This window comes from Erpetoichthys calabaricus, chromosome 1 (genome assembly GCF_900747795.2).
Source record: "Erpetoichthys calabaricus chromosome 1, fErpCal1.3, whole genome shotgun sequence".
NCBI classification, from domain to species: Eukaryota; Metazoa; Chordata; class Cladistia; order Polypteriformes; family Polypteridae; genus Erpetoichthys; species Erpetoichthys calabaricus.
Window position 1 is genome coordinate 18,334,147 of NC_041394.2, and position 12,500 is coordinate 18,346,646.

At 42.5% G+C, this 12,500-nt stretch overlaps 1 protein-coding gene across 2 annotated transcripts in view; it reads right to left on the reverse strand.

Annotated features, from left to right (window-relative positions):
• ppp1r13l (protein phosphatase 1, regulatory subunit 13 like) overlaps window positions 1–12,500 on the reverse strand; it is a 215,275-nt gene that overhangs the window by 1,127 nt on the left and 201,648 nt on the right. For both annotated transcript variants that reach the window (XM_051933989.1, XM_051933986.1), the window contains exons 9-13: window positions 7,855–8,303; window positions 7,620–7,763; window positions 6,419–6,552; window positions 5,966–6,132; window positions 3,578–3,771 (exon numbers count right to left, since the gene is read on the reverse strand). In XM_051933989.1, coding sequence (XP_051789949.1) covers window positions 3,578–3,771; window positions 5,966–6,132; window positions 6,419–6,552; window positions 7,620–7,763; window positions 7,855–8,303 — 1,088 coding nt within the window. The remainder of the gene's footprint in view (window positions 1–3,577; window positions 3,772–5,965; window positions 6,133–6,418; window positions 6,553–7,619; window positions 7,764–7,854; window positions 8,304–12,500) is intronic.

Genomic DNA, 12,500 nt, shown 5'->3' on the forward strand with positions numbered 1-12,500 from the left:
ACAATAACATAATCTGAAGCTGCTTAATCCACAACAGGGTCATGGAGGGGAGGTGACTCTCAGGACTATCACTGGCCTGTCTGGAGTGCTGAGTAGTGATAGGGTGTGTAGACATCCCTCATTATCGATGTAACAGTAATGGTGCACTGCACGATAACGCGCAGTGAATACACTTGACTTGAGCATTCCTAGTTTTCATGCTTTTTCTCTGTACATTTACCATTCGTTTGCTCAGAGGTTGATGTGCTTGCTGCTTCCTGAGCAGCTCTTCTTTTCTCCACATTAGTGGCCCGCTTCTTCTCTTCTTTCGTCGGCAACTTTTCGCGTTAAAACTGATTTTTGTGTTGCAATTACTTAGTACGTTTTCTTTAATTTTTCACTTACAGTCATATGAAAAAGTTTGGATTCTTTGGATTTTTGTTTCTCATTGGCTGAACTTCCTTTTAATATCTGACATGCCTTATGGAAACAGTAGTATTTCAGCAGTGACATTAAGTTTATTGGATTAACAGTAAATATGCAATATGCATCATAACAAAATTAGACAGGTGCATAAATTTGGGCACCTCAACAGAGGTATGACATCAATACTTAGTTGAGCCTCCTTTTCAAATCTAACAGCCTCTAGACGCTGTCCTCCTATGGCCTTTGATGAGTGTCTGGATTCTGGATGGAGGTATTGTTGACCATTCTTCATACAAAATCTCTCCAGTTCAGTTCAATTTGATGGACAGCCTGCTTCAAATCATCCCATAGATTTTCGATGATATTCAAGTCAGGGGACTGTGATGGCCATTCCAGAACATTGTACTTCTCCCTCTGCATGAATGCCTTTGTAGAGTTTGAACTGTGTTTTGGGTCATTGTCATGTTGGACTATCCAAACCCTGCGTAACTTCAACTTTGTGACTGATGCTTGAATATTATCCTGAAGAATTTGTTGATATTGGGTTGAATTCATCCGACCCTCGACTTTAACAAGGGCCCCAGTCCCTGAACTAGCCACACAGCCCCACAGCATGATGGAACCTCCACCAAATTTGACAATAGGTAGCAGATGTTTTTCTTGGAATGCGGTGTTCTTCTTCCACCATGCAAAGCGCTTTTTGTTCTGACCAAATAACTCAATTTTTGTCTCATCAGTCCAAAGCACTTTGTTCCAAAATGAATCTGGCTTGTCTAAATGAGCATTGGCATACAACAAGTGACTCTGTTTGTGGCGTGAGTGCAGAAAGGGCTTCTTTCTCATCACCCTACCATACAGATGTTCTTTGTGCAAATTGTGCTGAATTGTGGAACGATGTACAGATACACCATCTGCAGCAAGATGTTCTTGCAGGTCTTTGGAGGTGATCTGTGGGTTGTCTGTAACCATTCTCACAATCCTGTTCATATGCCGCTCCTGTATTTTTCTTGGCCTGCCAGACCTGCTGGTTTAACAGCAACTGTGCCTGTGGCCTTCCATTTCCTGATTCCATTCCTTAAGAGTTGAAACTGACAGTTTAAACCTCTGAGATGGCTTTTTGTAGCCTTCCTCTAATCCATGAGACTCAACAATCTTTGTTTTCAGATCATTTGAGAGTTGCTTTGAGGATCCCATGCTGTCACTCTTCAGAGGAGAGTCAAAGGGAAGCCCAACTTGTAATTGACCACCTTAAATCCCTTTATAGCTCATGACTGGACACACCTGTCTATGAAGTTCAAGGCTTAACAAGCTCATCCAACCAATTTGGTGTTGTAAGTAATCAGCATTGAGCAGTGACAGGCATTCAAATCAGCATAATGACAAGGGGACCCACATTTGTGCACAGCCAGTTTTTCACATTTGATTTAATTTCATACAACTAAACACTGCGTCACTAAAAATCTTTGTTCGGAAAACACCGCAGTACTCAGATGTTCAGATGGAAATGAAAGACAGACCACTGTTATCTTTTATGTTGAAAGGAGAGTCAATGATTATGCCAGCTGAGAGGGGGTCCCAAACTTTTTCATATGACTGTAAGCTGTCACTTAAGTGTTCAATCTGCCTGAAGAATGATTTAAGATATGAAGAGGTAGGGGACGACGAAGGTGGTAGGGAATGAGAACGGCGCCCGTACGCATGCGCCACATGGCTACCCTGCTGGCCGCTGCCGAGAGTTGATTCTACAATAAAATTAAAAGAGGAATAACCTTGGAGGTCAATCATCACCTCGAAAGCGGATAGTAGACATCACATAGTATATGTGTACCAAATTTCAGGTCAATAGGTGATTTAAAATCCTGGACAGACAAACGGACAGCCACAGTAGCGTATTACATAAGAAGATGTGCATATGTGGGGTCTTACTGGGAACCTCTATGTGAGCTTAGAGTGTATGAGAGTAGGCCAACCTACAATCTAGCAAGGCCTACTCACCCTATGATAAGATAGGGGGTTTAAGGTAGGAACAGGGCACTAGTATATTTCAAACACATCTATACTCACACTGACACTCACAGGAGTCACTTTATAGTTTCCAATCAACCCAACATTCACATACTTTGTGTGGGAGGAAAACAAAATAAAATAACATAATCTGAAGCTGCTTAATCCACAACAGGGTCATGGGACTGTCACTGAAGCACTGGATGCAAGGCAGCGCGTAGCATGCACCACTTTAAGATGTTGGAGAGGAAAATACGTGCAGACACAGAGAAGAATGTGCGGATTCCACAAAGCATGCAACTGTGCTATGGATTCAAACGCAGGATGTTGGACAGCAGCACCATGATGCTGTTCTACTTTAACATTCGTCTACAGTAAAACAAGACTATAGGTAATGTAAGAGCCATTTGCTGGTTATTTAAGTGCTACCGGAAATGCATCAACGAGCACCTGGAGCACTTCTGGGTGTCTTATAAAAGGGGCCAGCTGACACTGCTTGGGGAGCCAGAGTCACAAGGAGGGAGATTAAGCTATCTATCTATCTGTTATATAGTGCCTTTCTTATCTATCTATCTATCTATCTATCTATCTATCTATCTATCTATCTATCTATCTATCTATCTATCTATCTATCTATCTATCTATCTATCTATCTATCTATCTATCTATCTATCTATCTATCTATCTATTTAAAATAGTAGCCCCATCACTGACCCCAGAGAGTTTGAACATTATAGAATTCCAGCATAGTAATAAAACATAGCGTCGCCTATATGAAGCCATGCTGACTGTTCCCTAAAATTCCTGTTCTTGCTATGTGCTGCTCAGTCTTCTCCTTTCGTTAATCTACCTGTGATGAATGCTAGCTAAGATGACTGGCCTATAATTACCTGGATCTGTCCAATCACAGCTTTTATATATTGGAGATTTGCTATTTCCAGTTCTTATTAATTTCTTCAGAGCACAGAGACTTCCTAAAATATGTGTTAATGGTTTACATCTGTATTCACTAACCTCCTTAAGCACCCTGGGATAAATACTACTTGTTCCTGGTGATTTGTTAGATCCAACGTTGCTGAGATGTCAACCCTAAATGCATAACTGATAACCAAAAACTCTAATGGCCACACCTAGAGTGATCCAGTGGAACGTATCAAATAGTACTTACCCCAAAGTAGTTTTTGGGAACAAGCCCTTCACGGCCACAGAGTGAAGCCATCCACCAGCCATCATCATCGTCTCTCTGTAAAATTGTTACCATGTCTCCATCCCGAAATGATAACTCATCAGGATTCTGGCTTTCATGGTTCCAAAGAGCATAGACAACTCCACTGTTCATCTTGCCCAGAGAACTCTCCACTTCTGCAAATATCACCACAAAAGGGAGTAAGGAAAGGTGAGACAACAATCAAAGTTGCATCTCAGTGACCTCATTGTCAGAGCAGAACACCACCAAGTCTGACTATGCTCAGTTACTCCTGCTGTACTCATCTTTAGATTTATAGGTTGCATTTGACATTATTATAGCAAATTCATGTTTATTACATTAGTGTTATTTTTTTTAAAATGAATGTTTTTAAAATGCTGAGACAATTTATTCCTTTTCACCTTTTACTCTGCAGGGGCAACAGGGATGCAACGAGCTGTTTTGAGGTGGCTTTCAAGATCTGATTTTGGGCCCGCATTCTGCATGCATTTTATACAAGCCACTCGCCATGTGCGCCCAACTACGTTGCGCGTGTTAAAGTTGTCTGTGAAGGGCTCCCTGTTTAAACGCGGCTGCCAGTCGTGAACTGGGCCCTTCGTCACACAGCATTATGATTTTTTGTAAGGGAAACAAAATTACAAAAGAAAACCCTTGGACATTGATCCGATAGGACCGGCCTACTCGGAATCACTGTCCGAATAGTAATTATGTGGTGGTGTAGCAGCATTTCTGCTCCTCTCCGTTCACAGTCCGTCTCGTTTTCACGACGCTGTCGTTTCCTCTCACGATCTCTTCTCAACCTTTCTCCAATCTCGCAGGTTGCTTTGTGGCAATCCAAAGAGTAAGGCAATATACACGGAGCAATGGTTATAAAAGGGGGACACATAGGTATCCAGGCTCTTTAAAGCATAAATAGGGATCACTTCACTGACATGTGAGCAAGCCACAATACAACACTGAGACACGCAGCACTTGCCGGCTACAACGTAACAATAATAATTTCCGGAACGTGCTGTTACGTTGTCATTCATTTTACCCACTGTCTTTCTTTCATTCATATGTTACGTAGGCACGTACCTTTTATCTTCGGCAATCTCATTCTCTAACCAGGCCGCAGGAGCAAACCAGCGTAACACTGTCCACCACCCCTTTCGTTATTCTGGCACATTGTTGACATCCGTGAGTAACAACAACGTACTAAACTGGAAGGTGGTCTACGCATGTCTGGAATTCGCGGAGAAACAAAGATCAAGATCCAAATGAAGATTATATATAAAGATAGGACAGGGACGCCAACCCATGATAACCATTGGGGAGTCTGGAAGGTGTTGGTAATCCAACAGTAAGAATAACAATAATAATAGTAGTTATTATTATCTTCATCATCATCATTGAACTGGCGTAGCAAAGGAGACACAGACACTGCAGTGTGTAAGAGGCATCTTCTAGATGCTCTGGGATGTGTCTTCAGAGATGTTCCTGGGGTCATAGGGTCTTTCAATATCAGACACCTTCACCCAGGTGACCCAGCCGGTGTTGATCAAGCCCCGACTTGTGTCCCATCAGCAGCCACCCAAGAATTAGCCCTCCTAATCCAAAGCCACCTGAACCTGATCTTGCCTGAAGAAGGGGCCTGCGTCGCCTCGAAAGCTCACATATTGTCATCTGTTCAGTTTCTCCAATAAAAGGTGTCATTTTGCTGGACTTCTCACTACATCCATAATGGCTGACATAGTACAACACCCTAGTACTACAAAACAATGTTCGTTTTCACGAGATCTCTATAAAATGAGTCTGTTATCTTGAGGAAACAATTTAAAAATAACGATATTGCAAGTCTCCTCTCGGCTTCCTAGACATGACATGACTCCTTCATTTGTCAAATATTTTAAAATAATTCGCTGTGCAACACTACTGTGTACCTCCTGCTCCGAAATGTGGATTATAACTGACAGGAAGGGGGGTAAGAGCAGCTAACAAGTTCAAAACATGCATGCGTTTGTCCAAGGAGTCATGTCTGCCTTGCACTCTTTATAAGAACAGTGCATGAAAATTCCTGTTTATAACTGAACGCCCCTTGTATTATGAAACCAAATAAAACCGTGGATGAGTATCAGGTGAGCTGGCGCCCTGCTCGGGGTTTGTTTCCTGCCTTGCTCCCCGTGTTGGCTGGGATTGGCTCCAGCAGACCCCCCGTGACCCTGTAGTTAGGATATGGCGGGTTGGATAATGGATGGATGGATGGATGAGTATCAGTCTTCTTTAGCCTAATGACAGCTGGCCCAAGTGGTTCATGAAACCCAATTAACGAGTCTGACTAAGTGCCTCGCTTCAGATTGAAGTTCTTACCTGCCAGATACTGAGAACACTCCTCAAAATCTGGAGCAAAGGGGTCGCACTTCTGTGCTGCTGTGGCACTGTCACTGTCAGTCACAGCCATGATGGCCGCTCCACTACGGACCAAAAACTCACACAGCTGTCGGTCATTACAGGAGGCAGCACAATGAAGAGGGGTCCTAGTGAGCGGAAAAATAATTCAATACAAGTTACATCAACTTAACGTGGCTGAACACAACCCATGATGAGACAAAAGGACGTACTCGTAGACAGAAGCTGTAATCTACAGTAGCAAGACAATACATTTGTTGTAGAAAGTCATTGAGAAGAAAACATTGCACCTGCGGTCGAAAAGGAGCTCTCGCTTTGGTCACTACATATCTTTGTGCAAGATGATAAGTGTGTCCTCTCATCAGCCTCAGCTCCTGTTGCCAATTGGGAATTTTAACATTCTGGTGCACTTACCAACCATGACTATCTGGAGCATTAACATTGGCACCACTGCAGATAAGAAATTCCACTACCGGGTATTGACCTGCACAGATTGCATTATGTAGAGCAGTGATGCCCTCGTCATTGGGCTGGCTGGGATCTGTAAGCTAAAATACAACACATATAAAATCAGTTAGCTAGAGGTAAGCCATTAATTTATGAATTTATATTTTAAGCATGTATCACTTTAATTTGTTGACATTAGGGGGCCTAACGCTACAGTGTAAAACTGCTGTTGTTGATGGAGTGTTCCCTGTAAATCAAATTGGACCTTACCATTATAAAACATCAAAGTGAGTATGTCTGTTTTAACATGTTTTCCTCTTTTAAAGTTACTACGGCATGTCACAAGAACATACAGTTAGGTCCATAAATATTTGGACAGAGACAACTTTTTTCTAATTTTGGTTCTGTACATTACCACAATGAATTTGAAATGAAACAACTCAGATGCCTGGTCCAGCCACTAAGGTCCCCAACAATGAGAATCTTACGAGCCGGATCACCCTCGGGGAAACGTGCTACATGGCAGTAGTGCCGTAACTGACGTTCCCTCACAATGCAGGTAATGTGCCTCATTCAGCTTTAATTCAGTGGGGTGAACAAAACGATTGCATAAAAATGTGAGGCCACTAAAGCATTTTTTGAACACAATCCCTTCATTTCAGGGGCTCAAAAGTAATTGGACAATTGACTCAAAGGCTATTTCATGGGCAGGTGTGGTCAAGTCCGTCGTTGTGTCATTATCAATGAAGCAGATAAAAGGCCTGGAGTTGATTTGAGGTGTGGTGCTTGCATGTGGAAGATTTTGCTGTGAACAGACAACATGCGGTCAAAGGAGCTCTCCATGCAGGTGAAAGAAGCCATCCTTAAGCTGTGAAAACAGAAAAAACCCATCCGAGAAATTGCTACAATATTATATTATTATTAAGAAATTTGTTTGTTCGTTTCTTTTGAATATATTAAGTATTAATTTAGAAATAGTGTTATATTGGACTCTGGTCTCTTTAGCTATATTCTGTTTAATGATCTAAAACCATTCATTGCAACAAATTTAAAAAACAGGGAATATCAGGAAATGGGCAAATACTTTTTCACAGATTAAAAGGAAAGCATGCTAAAGCTTAGCAATATCATCCAAAACTTTAGTGTAAATAAATGGAGTCCACCTCACCTCCCATACACTTTTCTGGACCGTGTCCAAGTCTCCCACCAATGCTGCATCTAGCAGTAGCACAAGTGGACTAAGACGAGCCCTGCGAGCAGAGCGGACCTTCTCTATGCGGGTTTTCTTCAGGATGGAATGGAAGCTATGAGGCTAAGGACATAAAAGTGAGAAGAGACATGATTTAAAAAAGGCTTCATATGGCTGGTGTCTGATGGACCACAAAATGTTATCAACCTCCTACCTTGGCAGCTGGAACCTCTGTCTCAAGTGTTACAGGCATAGGGGTCACCACAAATGGCACCAGAACATCATCTTCGGGGATAATGTCTTCATTCAGATCAGGATCCTTTTTGCTTACTCGTCTTCGGAAGAGCTTGTTAATAATCTGCTGATACTGCTTCCTGTGTGAAGGGGGAAGGAGAGGGCCAGAAATCGTGCTGTCAACAGAAGTTCGCTTCTTCAAAGCCCTGGGAATCTCCGCTCGGATTCGAAGGACTTCCTGCATCTCTGGCTCCTTCTCGTCAACGTGGGGCAGCACAGGCTGAAGTCGTGTAGGACTGAGTGGCCGCGGCACCTGCTCAATTGGCTCTCCCACTACTTCTCCCAAGTGTTCCAGTTCGGGTTCTATGTCTCCTGCTGCATCTGAGGCTGGAGGGACTGCTGGAGGTAAACCTTTGCCTGCCACCCCACCTACAAAAAAGGGAAACCAGAAAATGCAGCTAAGCCTCCAAAATCTGAACACAACATTTGCCAAGGGTGATCTCTGCTGATTTATCAATGTTGGAAACTGATTGATACTCTCCACCCTATGCCAATTTTACGAAATTATATTTATCCCTTTTCCACCTAAGATCTTGAAGAAGAACTTCTCAACAGGATTTTAAAGGAATACTGCATCCAAAATATTTTTTGATTATCTCAGGTTTTACCCCATGTTGGTTCTAGTAATGGCCAAGAAAATATTTTAATCTAACATTCTCATAAAGAACGAATATGAAGTTTCTGATAGAACGGGTGTCTAACAGCATAAAAACGCCCATGAAAAAAGTCTCACGTTAGTCATGTCATGAAGACATCTTGTTGCAGGCTCACAACATGCAAAACAAATGATTTTTTCCTAAAACACTATTACAAAAAAATCCTTGTGGAAAACCAGAGAAGTGCATACATAGGAAATGCATTCACATGTGAAGGAGCCTTGGAATTGAAGGTCCACCTCTCCCATTCATTCGTTGGTCAAGCCCTGTGTAAATTTAAAAGCTTGTTTCTGTGAGGACGTGTTTCCTGTACAGGCACTCCCCTGGGTTTAGTCGAGTCAAGTCAAGTTGGGGAGCATGCACTGGTACAGCGTGTTGCCACATCCACTACACAACGAAACAATTCAGGATCCCGGTTGGCAACCCCCCAGGCAGTCCCACCCTCCAGAAATGACCCTCTGTCTGCCCCAGTTAGGTGTTACGTGGGTGTCCCCTTGGCCTGGTCCAGCCACTAAGGTCCCCAACAATGAGACTCTTATGAGCCGGATCACCCTCGGGGAAACGTGCTACATGGCAGTAGTGCCATAACTGATGTTCCCTCACAATGCAGGTAATGTGCCTCATTCGGAACTCCAAGAGCAACACAAAGTCAAACCAACGGTACCCAAGGATTTTCCAGAGAGAGACACAGTACTGAAGGAGTCCAGTCTTCATCTCAGGTCACTGGATAGCGTCCATGTCTCACAACCATATAGCAAGACAGTGTGAGGGATGGCTGACAGTTTATCCCGGCCAAAACCCCCAAACCGCCAGATGGAGCCATCCCTGCAACATGGAGGTGCCCCGAATTCCAGCAGGGCATCATGGAACTTGGAGTATTTCATCACAGCCCTGCTGGATACCATGGGGGACACCAGGGGATGCTGAAGGGAGGCTCAGGGACTTGTATTTTCCATGTAACCTGGAAGTACTTCCCAGTCATGGGGACAGAAGAAGTGACATACTTCCGGGTTGAAGAACAGAAGGAGTTTGTGTCTGACCCGGAAGTGCTGGGAAATCACACGGACTGAGGGAAAGAAGCACTTCTGGGTCAAGAGATATAAAAGGACTATGGGAAACCCCAGAAAGTTGAGCCGAGTTGGGAGGAAGGGTGACTGAGCTGCTGGGAGTGGAGGATTGTGTATTGATTAGTGAATAGTAGTTATTATTAATTATTATTGAAGTATTGTGGAGTGAAGGGCGCTTTGTGCACATTGTTATTATAATAAAAATAACATTTGGACTTTAATCTGGTGTCTGACGTGTGGTCTGAGGGTTCACGGGGACGACAGCACCACCTATCTGTCACAACAGGAACAAATTTATAAAACACCTCAGACAACAACATCTCTGAGTTAAATTATTGGCACAGTGTATTTGTGATTTCACATGTTGGTTTACAGTGACCACTATAATGCTGTTCCCAAGACCTGGACCTCAATAATCCAGCATATCAAGCTGAATGAATGTTTGTCCATCTCCTCCAAACTGAGCACAGATTGCCCATTTATACTGGGGAAGACTGTAGGCTAAGTTTCATTCCAATATGTAATCTGTGCCACCACCCAAGGGCAACGCTAGTTATTACTAATTAAAAACAGTAACTGGTTTCTTAATGTGAAATTTTGGTTTAACTCTTTGAGGGCTGAATATTTTTTCCAAAAAATGATGCTTTCACACAGAGATCAACATGAAACGTCTGTTGCTTCATGCTGTAGCTGGCAGTGTGCCAAGAATGAGTGGAAGGCTTGCTGCCAGGCTGGGATGGCAGCGGCGGTGGTCACAGTCGTGGAGCAATACAATCTGGATTCTTCCTCTTGTCATTGTTAACTGGCAGCCCTCCCTGGCGAACATTGTCAGTACCATGACTAGCTGGGGGCCAATCAGCTGAAGCTGGAACCTCACAATCGTTTTTGATCACTTGTATCAAAATCTGAGTCCGATAAGTCATGGTTCAGTTCAGAGATAATAGGCAAGACATCGTCCACGGAGTATTTTGCTTTTCGCATTGATCTCTCGCCAGATGTCGGTGCCATTTTTGCCATTGTGTGCACCTTGCTACTCATGTGAGCACAGGGAATCTCAGTCAAACCAATGAATCTAACTTTCCTTCTACCAACGAGATTCCAACGTAACGGTTGGTTTTGTCACAGTTTACAGTTGATTACCATCGTCGACTCTTCCTTTTGACACAAGTCAACATCAGCCCTGAAAGAGTTATTATTTGAATTTACATTGAGAAAAAATCATTAGGATCTTTAAATGATACACAAAAAGACCAGTCATAGGCCACTTGAACATGTGCCCAGTTTACATTAGAAAAACTATGACGAGAACAAACCATTCAGTCCCACAAGCTCATTCATCCTATCCAACCCGAGATCTGAAGGTCCCTAAAGTCCTACTTTCCACCGCACTACTTGGAAATTTATTCCATGTGCCTGCGGTTCTTCACATGAAGAAAAACATCTGTGCAAAATGTGCCCTTAACGGGTTTCCAACCGTGCCACTGTGTTCTTGTTGCAGAATTTATTTTAAAGTGAAAACTAGAATCTACTGTACTGTTTCTTTCATAATTTAAACACTTTGGTCGTGTCTCCTCTTAATTTCCATTTGCTTAAACTGAAAAGGCTCAACTCCTTCAACCTTTCCACATAGCTCCTACTTTTAAGCCCCTAAATCAGCCCGGTCACTCCTCTCTGGACTTTCTCTAGTGCTGCTATGTCTTTCTTTAATATGGAAATCAACTCTGTGCACAGTAATCCAGATGAGCCCTCACTAGTGTGTTATCTCTCTATTATAAAAGGAAATCCTGAGATGAGACTTTTTCAAAGAGATAATTTCAAGTCTCGCGAGACGAGACTTTGGCCATGAGATTTTTTCAAGTCCCGACCTCCTCTCAACCGTATTCAACCACGCACACGATCTTCTCATCTCTCATTCGTGTGAATGCTTTTGACAGACACAGTTCCTGCTCTCTTAGCTCTTATAAATTTCTACGTTTTCCTCACTTTAAGTTCCCAATAACAGAAGACATATTATGTCCAAATCGTATTGAAGAATTTCATCCCAAAGGGTAATCAACAGTAAAAACGAATACACGGGCAATCCTAGCACCGAGAAACGATGAAGTGAAACGAATTCATGTGAAAATTGTCGATCGGTTACATGGCAAATTGGTTAAATGTGTATTAATAGACTACGCTGAAACAGTTGGTGGTGATGGTGCGGAAGAAGAAAACATCAACTTACAATATCATGAAGAATATCTATAACCGTTAACACCGTCCAGTCTTCCACCGCCCGAATTACTGTAGAAAGAAGGATGTATCCAAGAAAGGTAATGTAGTCCATCTTCAGGAGATAACTTTAGATACCAAAGGAGATCTTCATATGCCATTCGTATTAAAACATTAACAGTTACCCATTAAAATAGCTTTTGCAAAGACAATTAACACTGCGGTGGGTTGGCACCCTGCCCGGGATTGGTTCCTGCCTTGTGCCCTGTGTTGGCTGGGATTGGCTCCAGCAGACCCCCGTGACCCTGTGTTCGGATTCAGCGGGTTGGAAAATGGATGGATGGAAAGACAATTAACAAATCACAGGGACAAACGTTTGAAAAAGTTGGTTAATTTATTAGAGAGAAAGAAACGTAATTCACTCACGGGCAGTTATAGATAGATAGATAGATAGATAGATAGATAGATAGATAGATAGATAGATAGATAGATAGATAGATAGATAGATAGATAGATAGATAGATAGATAGATAGATAGATAGATAGATAGATAGATAGATAGATAGATAGATAGATAGATAGATAGATAGATAGATAGATAGATAGATAGATAGATAGATATGAAAAGGCAC